At 55.9% G+C, this 15,839-nt stretch overlaps 2 protein-coding genes across 4 annotated transcripts in view; one reads left to right on the forward strand and one right to left on the reverse strand.

Annotated features, from left to right (window-relative positions):
* Positions 1–3,920, reverse strand: part of GAS8 (growth arrest specific 8) — a 38,871-nt gene extending 34,951 nt beyond the window's left edge. For all 3 annotated transcript variants that reach the window (XM_043436632.1, XM_043436633.1, XM_043436631.1), the window contains exons 1-2: positions 3,840–3,920; positions 2,086–2,172 (exon numbers count right to left, since the gene is read on the reverse strand). In XM_043436632.1, coding sequence (XP_043292567.1) covers positions 2,086–2,172; positions 3,840–3,842 — 90 coding nt within the window. In that variant the 5' untranslated portion in view covers positions 3,843–3,920. The remainder of the gene's footprint in view (positions 1–2,085; positions 2,173–3,839) is intronic.
* Positions 3,921–7,777: 3,857 nt separating this feature from the next.
* DBNDD1 (dysbindin domain containing 1) lies at positions 7,778–15,687 on the forward strand. Its single transcript, XM_043435456.1, has 4 exons — positions 7,778–7,968; positions 13,355–13,501; positions 13,684–13,824; positions 14,470–15,687. Exons 1-4 carry the CDS (start codon positions 7,938–7,940, stop codon positions 14,625–14,627), a joined length of 477 nt encoding a protein of 158 aa, XP_043291391.1. The 5' UTR covers positions 7,778–7,937; the 3' UTR covers positions 14,628–15,687.
* The last annotated feature ends 152 nt before the right edge of the window (positions 15,688–15,839 follow it).

Raw genomic sequence — 15,839 nt, forward strand, 5'->3', positions numbered from 1 at the left:
GAAAACTGACCTTTTCCAGTCCTGTGGCCACTGCTGAGTTTTCCCAACTTGCTGGCATATTGAGTGCAGCACTTTCACACATCATCTTTTAGGATTTGAAATAGCTCAACTGGAATTCCATCACATCCACTAGCTTTGTTTGTAGTGATGCTTCCTAAGGCCCACTTGACTTCACATTCCAGGATGTCTGGCTCTAGGTGAGTGAGCACATCATCATGATTTTCTGGGTCATGAAGATCTTTTTTGTACAGTTCTTCTGTGTATTATTGCCACTTCTTCTTAATATTGTCTGCCTCTGTTAGGTCCATACCATTTCTATCCTTTATTGAACCCATCTTTGCATGAAATGTTCCCTTGGTATCTCCAATTTTCTTGAAGAGATCTGTAGTCTTTCCCATTCTATTGTTTTCCTCTATTTCTCTGCACTGATCACTGAGGAAGGCTTTCTTATCTCTCCTTGCTCTTCTTTGGAACTCTGCGTTCAAATGGATATATCTTTCCTTTTCTCCTTTTCCTTTCACTTCTCTTCTTTTCATAGCTATTTGTAAGGCCTCCTCAGACAGCCATTTTGCTTTTTTGCATTTATTTTTCTTGGGGATGGTCTTGCTCCCTGTCTCCTGTACAATGTCATGAACCTCCGTCCATAGTTCATCAGGCACTCTATCAGATCTAGTCCCTTAAATCTATTTCTCACTTCCACTGTATAATCATCAGGGATTTTATTTAGGTCATACCTGAATGGTCTAGTGGTTTTCCCCACTTTCTTCAATTTAAGTCTGAATTTGGCAGTAATCCAAGTCTATGCCCTGATCTGTAACACTGAAGAAGCTGAAGTTGAATGGTTCTACGAAGACCTACAAGACCACTTAGAACTAATACCCAAAAAAGATGTCCTTTTCATTATAGGGGACTGGAATGCAAAAGTAGGAAGTCAAGAAACACCTGGAGTAACAGGCAAATTTGGCCTTGGAGTACAGAATGAAGGAAGGCAAAGGCTAAAAGAGTCTTGCCAAGAGAACGCACTGGTCATAGCAAACACCCTCTTCCAACAACACAAGAGAAGACTCTACACATGGACATCACCAGATGGCCAACACCAGAATCAGACTGATTATATTCTTTGCAGCCAAAGATGGAGAAGCTCTATACAGTCAGTAAAAATAAGACCAGGAGGTGACTGTGGCTCAGATCATGAACTCCTTATTGCCAAATTCAGACCTGGCCACAGCTGCCCTGAATCTCTCATCTCACTCCTGCCTGGACCCCGAGAGCTTCCAAGCTCTGCAGACTGACCCCTGCCATGTCAGAGGACAGGAAGTAAACCCGTAGGCAGGAAATAGTCCGACTGTTGGGGCAACATGGTGGGTAAGCCAACCTCCATGAGGCAGCCCCAATGACCCCCTCAAAGCACAACCTGACCTTATCACCCTCTGCAGACACTGCCCATGGCTTCCCTGTGTGAGAAACAGCCTGTTCACCACTTTCAAGGGCCTCCGCCCAGCTCTCCATCTTCAGGTCTTATGCCTTGATCAGTCTCCTTTGATTTCTGTTATCTTAAAACCATCAAAAGTAAGTAAGGGTCATGAACACTTCCAGACCACACTTGCTCTCATGTGTTGTACAGATTATAGGTTTTGGGAGCCTTTCAACTGAACTGTAATTAATCAAATCATGTTCCCTAGCTCTTAATGTCATCGAAATGAACAAGCAGCCTAAAATAATTCACAGTGTGTAATGGTAAATCAAATAAATGAGAATGCTGTAAGTGTATGTACTATGATTAACATCTCTGTAAACAGCAGGGGCCTAAAAAGGGTAAGAATGAAAGAAAACTTAAAATAGCTTTTTTATCAGAAAAACGTTTCCTTCCAAATTCCTACTACCCTAGAGAAAAGTTTATCCATCTACACGTCCTGCACTGTTTCACATGTCATGGTGTGGACAGACAGCAGGAGCCAGACTGAGGGGAAGGCAGACAAGGAGCTGGGGTGCTGTGGTCTAAAAGAAGTTCCTAGGACCAGCGTGGGGCAGCAAACCCATCCCACCCGCCCCAGCATGGGGCCACGGCCCAGCCAACCTGCTCACCTGCTCCTTGCTCATGTCCTCCGGAGCCAGCCCATCAACAATCGGAGTGCCTTTGCCTTTGCCTTTCTTCCCTTTCTTTTTGGGCGCCTTGGATTGAAAAACACATGGTTGGGTTAGGGTTCACTTCTGACTGGTTCATTCCCTCTCAGGGCCATTCGGGAGAGGAATTCCTGCCTGGAACCTCCATCTGGACTGCCCACTGTCTCAGGCTTCCATCTGGGCCGCCTCACTCTGCCCTAAGCTTTCCCATCCTTATCTACGGGCACATTCTGTTGACACCTTTGGAACAGCAAGGAGAAATCTCCCCTCTCAGAAGAGAATGTTGCTTTCCTTCAGAAAGAAAGAGGGAGAATTTGTTCCTTGTATACAGCAGAGACCTCATTGGCGTGCAGCAAAATCTACTCAGCCTCAAAAAGGAGTATCCCCAGCAGCACAGACTATAGTGCTTGGCAAGTGCCAGAGAGAAACCTGCAATATATCGCTCCATGGGTGCAAGGTGGGTGCCTCAGAGACCTGGGGTGAAGAGTGCTGGCACAGACTGGCACTCACACACTGTGGGCTCTGTCAGTGGGGTGACGCCTGCTTTTAACCACTTCTCCAAGGTGCCAGAGGGGACCTCCCGCCCCACTCCCTCTCCCGGGGCCACTCAACAGAAAGAAAACTAACGACTTATCCTCTGCCCTCACTTCTCCCAGGTTTCTGTGGCTCATGCTTCTGTCTGTATGTATGCACGCATCTACACGTCTCTGTTACATTTTTATTACCAAAAAAGTTTACAAGGAAATGTTAGAAAGCACAAAGTAACAAGAAAAAAAAAAGGAAAATCACGCATATTTCCCACAAGTTAGTGAAAGTAGATGTATTTTGGTGGTCTTCTTCCAACTGACTTGCAAAAGACAGAGCCGCTGAAATCTTCACTCCTAAAACACTGCCCTCTTTCTAACCCTCTACGCCAAGAAGTCCAACCCATCAGAAGAGCCCAGGGGCTTGTCACCACTCAGCATCTGGGAGTAAGGCAGTGGCTGGGGCCTCTAGAGCCCCTGGGGCCCACACACACAGAGGGGTCCCCGCACTGATGGCCACCCTGCCACACCTGCCTGGAAACTGGGTGACCTACAGCCCGTTCAGCACAGAGGGGAGTGCGCAGCTGAGAGCCCTACCACAGAAGGGGCGGGGATGGAGAACCCCAGAGGCAGCAAGCTCCGCTCTGCTCTGCTCAGTTCCCGCCTTACTCCTCGCAGGTTTGCCCGGGAAACTGCAGTTCCTCTACCACGGGGCTCTGCCCTGGGGACTCCACGTGCGCTGGAACCGCTGTCAGGACCCTCTGGCCACCCTGGTATACCCTAGGCTCTCGATCCCAGAGGCTGGAGGATCTCTATTTCCCAAGGATCTGATTAATGAGCCTTCCATTCCAGGTAGGGAAGCCACTCGACCCAGGTTTTCCAGTCCGGACACGTGCACACCGGGCCCTAGGTCTGGCGACGGGGTAGACGGTGTTCTCTGACCACCCACCCCGGTGTGCACAGGATCCTGGAGAGACCACGTCTCTCAGCTCCACGGGGAAGCCGCGTCCGACGTCTGCAGCACCCTGGGCCCTGCCCGCGAGGACCACCCCCCTCCCCACCAGAGCACCAAGCCCGCAGCTCCAGGACCCCAAAGCTCCAGATCTCCCGTCCCGGGTACTCCCAGCGCGCAAGGCCCGCGGACCCCTGAGGCCCCAGGCCCCCGGCGCGGACCCTACGAGACCGCCTCACCATGTTTGCTGCTTCCCGCCTGCCTGGACGAGCAAACCAAAGCGCCCGGCCTTCCCAGGATGCGCCGTCTCCAGGCAACGACTGCAAAGTCCCGCGCGGAGTCTCGAGAACCATCGCGAGAGCCCGCCGGCCGGGCTGGTGCCTCGCAACGGCGGGAGTCCTTAGCAACTAACCAGGCAGAGTCTGTAGATTTGGGCCGAAGCTGGGCATTATTCACAAGCTACCTCTCCAAGACGCCTGGGAACGCATTCCTTTCGGGACAGTTCTTGTTTACTGCGGGTCTTCCCCACTAAAACTTAAGCTCCACGGAGGTTGGAGGAACGGTTTCCGTCCACTTGTTACGTACTCTACGTGGGTACAGGACCTCCAGTGCATGAACTCCAAGAGGGAGCGAGGGGAAGCGGCCACACCGCGACTTTACCCAAATTAGATTCAAATTCTCGCGGAACCTCTGCCCTTGGGCCTCACCTCACCCTGCCCACCCTTTGACGATTCCTCCCACCTGAGGCTGGAAGACAGCTGGATTTCCACAAAGCCTTAGAGGAAGCAAAAGTAGGCGAGAAAAATATGTTCCAGCGGGGTCCACAGTTTTGAAATCAGCAACTCTCCCCTTCACAAAAACTAACTGCTCTTCCTAAAGAGACTTTGTCCTCCTGGTGAGGAAAAACTAGAAACCTTTGCTACGGGTTTCCAGACGCGCTCTGCAGGAAAAAAAGTCTTCAGGGGTTTTCTTCCCTCTAACTTCTTGCTCTGAAAACTGCTAACTGCTTTACAAATTGCAGAGAGAATTTCTTATCCCTCCTACCATCCAGCTACCTACACCCAAAACAACACCATGTGTTGTCTTGTTTTCTACACTCTTAACATTAGCATCTTACTAAACAGTGGTTTTGCAGCAGGTCAAGGTTTTCTGTCAGTTTGGGGATGGAGAGGAATCTTCTCTCCCTGGAGAACTGCCTTGGGCACAGTGTGAATAGTGGAGAAAGGCTCAGGTCGGGGAAGAGAGCCACAGCAATGAGCCGGGGGTGGGGAGGGTGGTTCCTGTTTCCCCACCCAAGACTTGATTGTTCCTGGAGAGGAATGGCACTTTGGAAGTACTGTATCAACCCAACTGGCACAGAGTGACATTTATAGCAGCCCTATGGCCTCTGGGAGGTCTCATGGTGTCACTGTGCCTGGGCTGACAAGAGCCTGAGCCTGTGTCAGACACGTCTGGTCTGATAGGGGTCTTCTTCCCTAAGTAGGCTCCTCCCACAGGGGTTCTGGCAAGTAAGAATGCAGCCGGATAGCACAGAGTGCTAATAATTATTATTTAACACTCACTTTGCAGACTCGCTATGCTAGGTGCCTCATGCTGACTGGCTTTTTGCTTTAGAATTCTGGCTGGGAGTCCTGAATTAAACGAATGCATTAACAATAATTCCTTTCAACAAAAAGGGCAAGAATAGGAGGGTTAGCTCAGGATAACAAGATAGGGTATTCGTTTGTCACAAACGAACAGCACAGCACGGTTTATCAGTGTGCACTGCAGAGATGAAGAGTTGAGGGAGGCCTTGCTGCCAGCTCTCTGGGCTCCCCACCAAGGCCCATGGCAACCTGTGCTTTTCATGCTGAATTTGAGTTCAGATTATAGAAAAGAGCCTTTCTCCACATAGGCGGCTTGAGATACTTTTAATCGGCATCAAGCTGAGCATCTCAGAAACCCAGATAAATGACATCTGAGTTTCCTACAAAATAACAGACCAAATGTTAATACAAACCCAATGACCTATGGTGAATATCTGGCTCTTCCTAACACCCACGTACATGGTCATCCAGGTAAATTGCCTCAGATCACAACAGCAACTCGATGGAGGCCTGAATGTTAGCATAACAGAGTCCTCAAGAAGACTAAACATTTTTAGAGATCAACAGTGAAGTATTTACAAAAGAAATGACATAATACATATAGGATTGCTTCACAACAACCCAGAAGTGGAAGGCAGCATTGAAAGCAGAGAAGAAACATGATCAACCATGAGTCAGTAATCGCTGAACCTGAATGATGGGTACAAGTGGGTTAATTATGCTATTCTACTATTGTTTGATTTTTTTTCTTTTTATTTAGTTTAATTTTTTTAAGTTGAAGTATAGTTGACTTCCATGAAAATGTTTTGAATGAAAAGTTTGACCCTGGCCTCTGGAGTCAGATCAGCTGGTGCCCTGGACAAGACTCCCTGTGTATCCACTTACTCATCTGTCAAATGGGGATAATTATTAAACACCAAGACTGTTACAGTTACGATGGCTGTGTGACAGGTTGGCCCCAAAGTGAAATGGCTTAATATAGTGACAACATCTGTTTTGCCCATGAATCTGCAACTTGGCTGGGACCCTGTGGGGACAGCTCACCTTGGTTCCATGTATTACCCCCACCCGGGGGAGGGTGGCTCAAAGGAAGGGTCTGGCTCCTGGCTGAGACTTTACACCTGGTTCATTGGCTGCTGTGAGCCAGACAACACTCAAGTGGCCCTTCAAATGGCCTGGGCTTTCTTACACAGGGTGGCCGAATTCCAGGGGAGCCTGGGGATCAAGGCCTGAATCCTACTTAAGACCCAGCATTGGAGTCACATGGCATCAGCTGGACACAGTCCACTGGTCAGAGCAGCAAAAGTGTGAGCTGCCCAGGTGTGAGCAGGAGCACAGGCAGGGTATGGCTGGATGGGACCAGAAGGTTCTGGAAGACATGGGGAATCAGAGACACTGCTCTGACCATTGTGAGACAATACAAACTTCTACCCCAGTAGCCAGTGTCCATCTACTGTCCTGACCTCTCAAGGTCCCCACCACCCTCAGCTCTGTCCCAGAGGGGCTGACCTGCCTCTTGGAGTGCAAACTGCAGCGGCTTGTCCCAGTGGGTCATGACATCATTTTAGCAGTTTTTCTTTGTTTTGTAAGCTAAAGAGAAATAGAAACTATTAGCCTGCCTCTCACTGACTGACAGTTAACAAAGCTATGGGCTTAGGGTGACTGGAGTTGACTGAGGCCTGGAAAGGCTGAAGATGCCTTAGGAGGGTACATTTCCAGCAAACACCAAGTTCACATCTTCCTCCTCTGCGAATTTCTCCACTCCCAGCTGGGAACAAGTCTGTCTCCCTGACGCTCTTCTTTGGTTGGTTTGTGTTTGTGTAGACCAGGGGCTTGCACTTGGCTCCTCTGGCTTCCTGTGACTGGCTGTGCACCTTGGTCGCACTCCCCTGCACTTCCCCCCCCCCCCGCCCCCCGCCGTGTTCAGCTTCATATGGAAAATCAGGGCCTCGTCTGCTAAGGATTCCCCAGGAGAATGAACGCGATACTGTGCATCAAGGGCTTGGCACAGGGCTGCATTCCAGGGCCTTGTGCAGGGGACCAGAGACTGGAAGTGGGACTCCGCTGAACTGTTTGGAGCTCTGAACTGTTTGGAGCTTTCGGCACACCCAGACGCTGCCTGCCTGCCTTCCGGGACGCCCCCTCTCTGCCCGCCTCCCTCTCCTTACCTCCCTTCCCCTCTTCCCTCCCCATTCCCCCCACACCCCAACCCCCGCACCGCGTCTCTCCAAAGCATTTGCCACGGTCTGCAATTCTCGGCTTACGGGCCCTAGGATGCTGTGCCCGTCCCTCCATGCCCCGCGGAGCGCCGGCACGTCGTTGGAGTCCCACAGATGCATGAGGATGATCCCGCACGGTGGCGCGGCTGCTGAGTGAGGGTGCGCGCAGAGACCAGGCCAGGGATGGGGGCCGCGGGCAGATCCGGGTGGGAAGCCGGACTGAAGGGGTGCCGTCGGCGGGGAAGGGTCTGCAGGGGCCGACAGGGGGCGCGCGCAGGGCGGGGCGGGGCCGCACCTGTGCTGCGGGGGCAGAGGAGGAGCCGGCGCGGGGGGGTAGGGGGGGCGGGACCCGGCCCCGGAGCAGCTGCGCGCCCCGCCCCGCGGGCTCCTCCCCGCCGCCGCGGTCCCCCGGCTGCTGCCCCGATGCGCTGCGCAGGGAGCCGGGGCCGAGTCGCCGCCGCAGCTGCAGGGGCGCCGGGGCCGGGTGACGCCGCCGCCGCCGCGCGCGCGTCTCGCAGGCCCTACCGGCCGCATGGAGCCCCCGGAGGGCGCCAGCCCGGGAGGTGAGTGTGGCCCCCCTGAGCCCTAGATCTGCGCCTCCCCGCAGTCCTTTCCCCCAGCCCTCTCACCGACCACGCCCCAGGGCCGCCAGGACCCGCAGGCAGCTCCGAGTTCCCCTATGCCGGGCCGGAGCGTGGAAGCCTAAGCCCGCCGTGCTGGGGAAGCCAGGCCGGGGCACCTCCGGGAGCGGCCCCCGCGCTGGGCTAGAAGAGCACGGACCGCGTCCCCGCCCCCTCGTCCTCCGCGCTCCCGGCCCGGGCAGCGGTGCCTGGCGCGCTCCTGAGTGGGCGGCGCACAATTTGGTCCTGCGCCCCCTCCCAGCCGAGCCGGGGATCCGGGAGATGGGGGCGTGCCGGGACCAGAGTCGGGGTCCAAGTCAGCAAGGCGTAGGGGGGAGGCTACGCTCCTAGCCGCGCATCTGCTTTGTTCGGCCCTGCCGAACCTCTCTGGGGGTTGGGCGGGGAGGCGGCAGCCGGGATGCTGCGGGGCACCAGGCTGAGATACTGGCTCGGGCTTGGAGCGAGGGAGGCGGATGATGCCCCGGGCTCGGCCGGCGGGGGCTCCCACGCCTGCAGGGGTTGCTTGCCCTGGCGCGGCCAGGAGCGCACGCACCTGGGAGGCCAGGGGTGCACGGAGTGACCCCTCCTCAGCTCTTCTGTCAGCTGTCCAGACTGTGGAGATGTACTCGGGGTCTCTCCCCTGGGAGTCTGGCCCTAGCCTGACCCTGGACCGGTGGTGAGAGGAAAACTCTAGGAACGTCCCCTTTCCGGAAGGGTTTTCCTGTGTTGTCGGCCTAGGAAGTTGGATGCAAACTACCGGGCTCCTCCACCCACCAGGCCAGACCCCATACACACCTAGGCTTTCTTGGAGGTCCCTTCCCCAGGAGCCACTCCCTGAGCACACAGGGATCCGCTGGGGGCCACGGAGCCCACGAGGGCCGCCTCTGGAGACCCAAATGCAAGCCGTGGAAGTGTCCTGAAGCAGTCAGGCCACTCACTGCTGTCTGAAGTCTGAGCTGGGCAGGTGCGTTCCAAACACCTTCTGGGGGCCCTTGTCACCCTCCTCCTGAGCACCAGGAGACACACTGGGGAGGGTGGGGGACAGTGGGTGTGGTTTTCTTTGTTTTGTATTCCTGTGGGCTGCACCAGGACCCCGGGGCTTCCGGTTCGGCCTTATGATGATTCGATGGGGAAGGCTTGGCGAGCAAGAGCTTAGGGATGCCGGCAACCAGACCTCTCTGAGCTCCGTGACCACTCCTCTCAGTGGAGACAGACCCCCTTCCCTGCAGATCAAGAGCGCAGACAGCAGCCATGAGGGAAGGGAGTGTTCTGGAGCCGCAGAGACCTGTATTCACCTGGTGCCTACCCTGTGCAGGCACACAGTGGGTCTGGGGCCAAAGCCGACCGACAGACTTCTTACCCCACAGCCACATCCTACCCCACAAAGGCCATGTGTGGGTGGCTGTGACTGTCATTCTCTGAGTTTGCCAACTTCTGGGAACTTATACCGGAGAGAGGGACACATAGAGAAGTAGAACAGAATGCTGAAGCCCCCCATGTGTCCCCGGCCTGCTGCTCACCTGCTTCCACCAGCCTTCCTTCAGTACTAATGTGGCAAATTGAGATGTATTATTTCATCCTTAAGTATCTCTGAAATTACTTCTGTAAGGTCTTATAATTAAAACCTAAATGAATCAATAATAATATCAAATGCACAGACAAGGAGGCGAGAGGTGGGGGTGCACTCTGGAAAGTGCCATTGGGAGACCAAGCGTCTAGTCCACCCACCTCCAAGTCTTGTCCATCTGAGAGAGGGGCCAGGGCCCAGCCCTGGGGGCTGAGCTGAGACAGCGCCCACCAGGCATCTTCAACATAGGGGATGGTGCCCATGCCGCCCTCGCTGCAGCCATGTTGGTTTTATGCTGTTCATTCATTCACTTCATTAATTCGCTCATTCGTGGTGGGTGTGTGCAGAGCCCCTCCTCCAGGCTTGGGGCAAAGTCTTGGGCACACAGCAGGGAACTTGAGATCTGGGCCAAGTTCTTGGCACGAATGTGCTGGAAAATAGGTCAGCAGCTTAGCACAGGGTAACCCTACCATATCTGTTCACAGCGGACCATGGGCAGGGCAGGACTGTGGCCCCCCAGCACCAGTCTCCCCATGCAGGTACTGCCTCAGTGCTTCCACAGGTCAGGGCAGCAGGTCCCCCTGCGGGAACCACAGGCTGCACTTCTTCAGTGGGGCCTGCGCTGGGCTGCTGGTCCATGCTGAGCTTCCTGGGGAACTAGAAACACCCCTCACCTTTGCCCTGGCCTGGGCAACCCTGGGGTTACATCTGGGCCACAGGCAAGCACCCTTGCCCGTCTACCTGTGTGATCAGTCACCACTCTGCTTCATACCCCAGGAACAGCAGGGGGTCTCACCCATGGAGAACCTGTCCCTTCTTCCTACAGCAGTCTATCAAGAGGGTATCAGACAGACTCAGGTAGCACAGCTGCTTAGGAACTCTGGGTGGGGTCTTGGGCTCATTCGCTCAACCAGCATTTACGGTGCACCTGCTGTGCACGAGGACCAAGCCAAGGTCCTGTTTCCTTCACTTCCGGCTGAAAGATCAGCGTCCTTGATGCCAAAGTTGTGTCTTCCGCTGCTCCCTCCCCCTTCCCAAAGCTCTGACACAGGCCCGGACACCAGGATTTACAAGGCAAAGAGCAGACCACTGCCAAAGGGAGAAGAAGGAATAAAAAAGTCGACAGAAGGTGACTTAAAAATTCATGGATAACATATTCCACTGGCTCTGCAACACCATCAGCTAAATGGTGCTATTTCAGATACACTGAAATTTGATAACATGTGCTTCTTAGAATCAATACAACAGGCCACTGTGCCTGTGGGGGCTGGAGGGACCCCTGGATCTCAGGGTCTATAAAGAGGTGCATCTGCTTGCCCTTCCCCCATCTCAGAAGCTGTAGACATCCTCCTTTCCACCTGGACCGAGGCCCATTCCATAAACATGCAGGTAGTTGCTTTCCTACCCAGCTCACCCAGAGCAGCCAGACTCCCTCAGGGCCTTCTCCTGCCCTCCGCTCCACCTTTGATCCTAAGTCCCCTTCTGCCTGGCAAGGGCCTAGCTTCCCTGTGGGCACAAGATCAGGGTCTCCCCTCCCTCCATGGGTTGGCAGGTGGTGGCCCAAGAGTTCCTGCTCCAGAGCCCCTGTGTTAACGTGCCTGTGACAAGCTGATCCTCTCCGTGTTACAGGACAAAACTCGCAGTCCCTCCCTTGTAGCTGGTTGTGACATTAGCTGAAAACCGTGTTGCTGGGGTTGTGTCTAGCACAGAAAACCAGGAGCCACTGTCACTCTTCTTCTTCTTAACCCAGAGTCACCCGCCCCATGTGGAGGCTCCACAGAAATGGCAGCACCTGGCCAGAGCCCCCAGCCGAACAGAGGCCACCCTGCTCACCCACCAGGATGGGCCACGTGTGCGGAAGAGGAGCAGGACACTCCACGCACGCGTGTGCCCTTGGGGAGGGCGATCTGGCCGCTGTGCCATCTCCTCTTAAGAAACAGAACCATGTCCTACAAAGGCCCCAAGGGCTTTCTGGGCCTCGAGCTGCAGCAGGAACTTTGAGGTTCAGGAAAGGTGCCCGTCAGGCCGGGCGGGCCGGGCTGCCAGCGGGTGTAACCCTGCCCTCCGAGGATGCTCAGACACCACGTGCCAGATGTGGCAGCAAGGTGGAAACCAGATCCTGAGCCCCATCCGGCAGGGCTGGCCCCGGGCCCCAGTGACAACACAGCAGAGGGCAGAGACGGGCAGGCCCTGCCAGTCAGCAGGCCCACCTGCCCTCAGTCACGCTTCCCAGGGAGGGGTGCCCTGAGGCTGGGGCAGCCCAGCCAGCTCTGCAGCCGCAAATCCATGTCCCACTTCCCACTCAGCCAGGACCTTCTAGACCTACGCGGCCTGCCGGGCACGTCCAGGCTGCTGGCCGCACAGGCCCACCCCTCAAAGGCAGCTGCTGGTGCTGGGCCCCCCTGATCCCCCTTGGCAGCTGCTCCTGTGGTCTCGTCCACACCCCACTCTCCACTCGCCCGCCAGGTCAGCAAGGCCCCACTGCTGACGGAGGAGGGACTCTGCACTCTATACTGGACACCTGTTCGGCTTGGGGGTCCCTAAGCTGAGGGCAGGTCACTATGGAGAGGGGTCTCAGGGGAGCCGAGGGGTCCAGCTGCCTCAGGGCACGTGCCTGACAGACGACTGGGACCCCGGCTGTGGGGGGAGGGACACTAGAGCACTCTGGAGGGGAGGAATGGGTGAGCTGTGGATGGAAGGGGCCCTCCTTGGGGTGGAAGCCCCACCTCGCCCACCAAGCAGATCCCCAAGGGGCCTCGGCTCTCGCCTGACAGAGACAAGCTGTTACATGAAAACGAAATTTGAGCAGAAAAAATCCCTGGGGGAACGTCCCCAGTTGTGAGGTTGGCGGGGAACAGGTCTGCCACGTGCCCCGTCTAGTAACTCTTTCACTGTGAGATATTTTGAGTTCAAACACAACATAGGACAGACACATGAGCCGGGGCCAGGCTGGATTAAAGCAAATGTATGACCGTCCACTAGACCCTCAGTTCAGTCCAGTCGCTCAGTTGTGTCCAACTTTTTACAACCCCGTGGATTGCAGCACACCAGGCTTCCCTGTCCATCACCAACTCCCAGAGCTTGCTCAAACTCATGTGCATCGAGTCAGTGATGCCATCCAACCATCCCATCCTCTGTCATCCCCTTCTCCTCCCGCCTTCAATCTTTCCCAGTGTCAGGATCTTTTCAAATGAGTCCGTTCTTCCTATCAGGTGGCCAGAGTATTGGAGCTTCAGCATCAGTCCTTCTAATGAATATTCAGGACTGATTTCCTTGAGGATTGACTGGTTTGATCTCCTTGCAGTCCAAAGGACTCTCCAGGCTCTTGGAATAAGTTCATGATCTGAGCAACAGTCAGATCCCAGTCTAATTTTTGCTGACTGTATAGAGCTTCTTCAGCTGCAAGATGGTCTTCTTTATTAGTAAACCCTAGTGGGACCAAAAGTAGACAGGTGACAGTACTGGGGTCTTGGGGGCTCTGACAGAACCAGCAAGGGTCCCCGCAAGACCAGCAGTGATTCCCGTTCGAGTAAGGAGGGCAGAGGGTCTGGAAACTAGAGAATGAGGAGCCGGGGAAAGTCAGCTTCCTCAAGAGAAGCCCCCGGCGCCCTGTCCGCCTTCCTGACCCAGGACCACCCCCGTCACTACCTGAGCCTTGAGGGCTAGCCCCATGGGCCAGGTTCTCAGGTCCTCCCAGCCTGCGTCCTGGCAGTGGGGGTGGAAGACCCCAGCCCCTCCCGGGTAACGCCCTCTCTGTTGCAGGTTTAGTTAAGGAGGTCGACGTGCCACAGGCTGCTCTCAGCACCCCCGTCCCTGTCACAGGGACCGGTAGCCAGTCTCCCGTGGCTGAGGAGGAGTTGGGCGTCCCAATACCAGCACCAGGGCTCCTGCAGGTCACGGAAAGGCGGCGTAAGTACGGCCCACCCACCCATCATGCTCCACAAGCCCCCCGGGACCAGGGATGGGTCTCTGGGCCCCGCTGTGCCCCAAGGAGCAGGCACCAGGAATGGGTCAGCCCCACCCTGTTCCCACCACCTCGTTCCCCCACACTGGCCGTCACCAGGCCCACTGACGTGCCCCTCCGCCCCCAGAGCCGCTGAGCAGCGTCTCCTCCCTGGAGGTGCACTTCGACCTACTGGACCTCACCGAGCTGACTGACATGTCTGACCAGGAGCTGGCCGAGGTCTTTGCAGACTCGGACGACGAGAATGTGGCCAGCGACTCGCATGCAGGTGGGATTGCCACCGGGAGTGTTATGGGGAGGCCCTGGGGCCTGAGACCACCCAGCACCACTCCCTGAAGACCTGGTCTAGAAAATTATTTCCTTTCTAATGCATGTTTGTCGACATGGCACCATTTCACTCACTGCTTCTGCACTTTATACACCCTTCTGCTAACTTTAAGGAACTGTCTGCCCCTCCTCAATTTCAGTTTTCAAACACCAGCAAAAGGCCACAGCCACATGCCCCCCTAGTAGTAGAATTCACTATGCGGATTTAATTACAAGGCAGAGTACAAAAGGGGTGGCATTAGCCAGCCCTGGCTGCTCCTCAGCTCAGTTCCTGGGAAGCACTGGACCCCACTGACCAGAGAAATGGCATGCAAGCCACTGGGAGTGTGGGGGCCCAGAGACCTTCCTCCCTCCCTACTGCCCACCCACAAGGGCTCCAAAGCCAGGCTCACAACCAGGGCGGGACCCTTCTGGAAGCATCAGGAAAGCCAGTGCCCAGGCTGCACCCAGACCCACGTGCACACGTTGCTGGTACCAGGGGGCCCCCAAGGTGTGGCCGGACACCATGCTGGAGGCACAAACAGGCCAGGCAGTAGATGCAGGAGTGACTGGTGAGCCACACTGACCCAGCCCATGTTCCCACCAGGCCTACACCCACTGCCCCGAGCCGGCTGTCTGCGCTCACCCTCCTGGACGCGCACCAGGGCAGAGCAGAACCGTGAGAAGCAGCCCTTTGGCGACCCTGAGCGGCAGCCTGCCATTGTGGACACGATTCTTACTGTGGAGAGGCCCAAGGAGGACTAGGCGGGCTGGCCTGGGGCCAAGATGGGGCAGATCCGGACAGCCGTGGCCACGTGGACACTGCCCGCCCTCCCCACTGCGGCTCTGGGCTGGGGTCTCAAGGCACTTCAGCATAAGCATGGCCCAGTGGCCTTATATCAGCTCCTTCCTGGTCCCTGGGTCAGGGACAAGGCCCAGGGATGAGATGAGACTTGTCTGCAGGAATGGTGTTGTCATCTGTCACCAGAATCCTGGGTGGGGCCAGGGTGAGTGGGGATCTGCTGGTGAGAGGGGGTGAACCGCCATGCCAAACTCCAGCCCATAGGAGTCTGCTGTCCAGCCAAGGAGTGGATAGGGGAGTGAGTCCCCAAAATCACCTGATTCCCCCCTGCTCCCTGCTGCTGCCCGGGAACACTGTTAGCACCAGACACCCCCAGCAACTTGCTCGTCCTCCTCCCTCCATCAGCCAGACCCACCTTCCTAAGCGCGGAATGCCAAGTCCATCAAGACGGCCTCAGACGGCAGGGCAGGCAGGGCTTGCCCAGTCTCCACAGCCCACCAGGCACACACACGCACACACGTGTAGGTCTGTGTCCCTGGCTAGCGTCCCAGTCTGGGGTGCAGCAGTCAGAGGAGGTGGGGACATGAGGGCACTTGGGCACAGCCCCTGAACCCCAATTCAGGGATGCCAGGCTTGACTGCTCCCAATGCTGCTTATGTGCTGAGGACAGGACTAGCTTCCAGTCTGACAGCAAGTCCAGTCTGCTTTCTGTCCCCAAGGCCACCTGTCCTGACCCCTTCTTCACTGAGACATTTCTGGGGAAGAAAAACAGGCTCCTCTGTGGAAGCCCTGGGCACACCCTGCCAGGAAGGGTCGCTGCTGCACCAGGACTGGGGCGACACTCCTGCACACGAGGGGCAGCTGCACGGGGGTGATTTCCAAGAGTCTAATGGAAAAGGGGCCCCACGAGGGCCGCCGCGCCCCACCCACCCCGGGGTCTTTCCTCCAGCCCCCATCCTTCCTGCTGCAGCTTCCGTGACCTCGTTTCGAAAACGCGCAATTAAAACGTCGCCCTGTCCTCAGTCTCGCGGACCACTGTCTTCCTTTCCGACTGACACCGGCGCTCAGGGGCGGGGGCTGCGCAGGGGCAGGGAGCTGGCTGCTCGAGAAACCTCCAGCTCTGTGCTCTGGTCCTCCCCCAGCTGAAGCCTCTGGGGGCTCCACTGTGACACACT

Source organism: Cervus canadensis, chromosome 18 (assembly GCF_019320065.1).
Source record: "Cervus canadensis isolate Bull #8, Minnesota chromosome 18, ASM1932006v1, whole genome shotgun sequence".
NCBI classification, from domain to species: domain Eukaryota; kingdom Metazoa; phylum Chordata; class Mammalia; order Artiodactyla; family Cervidae; genus Cervus; species Cervus canadensis.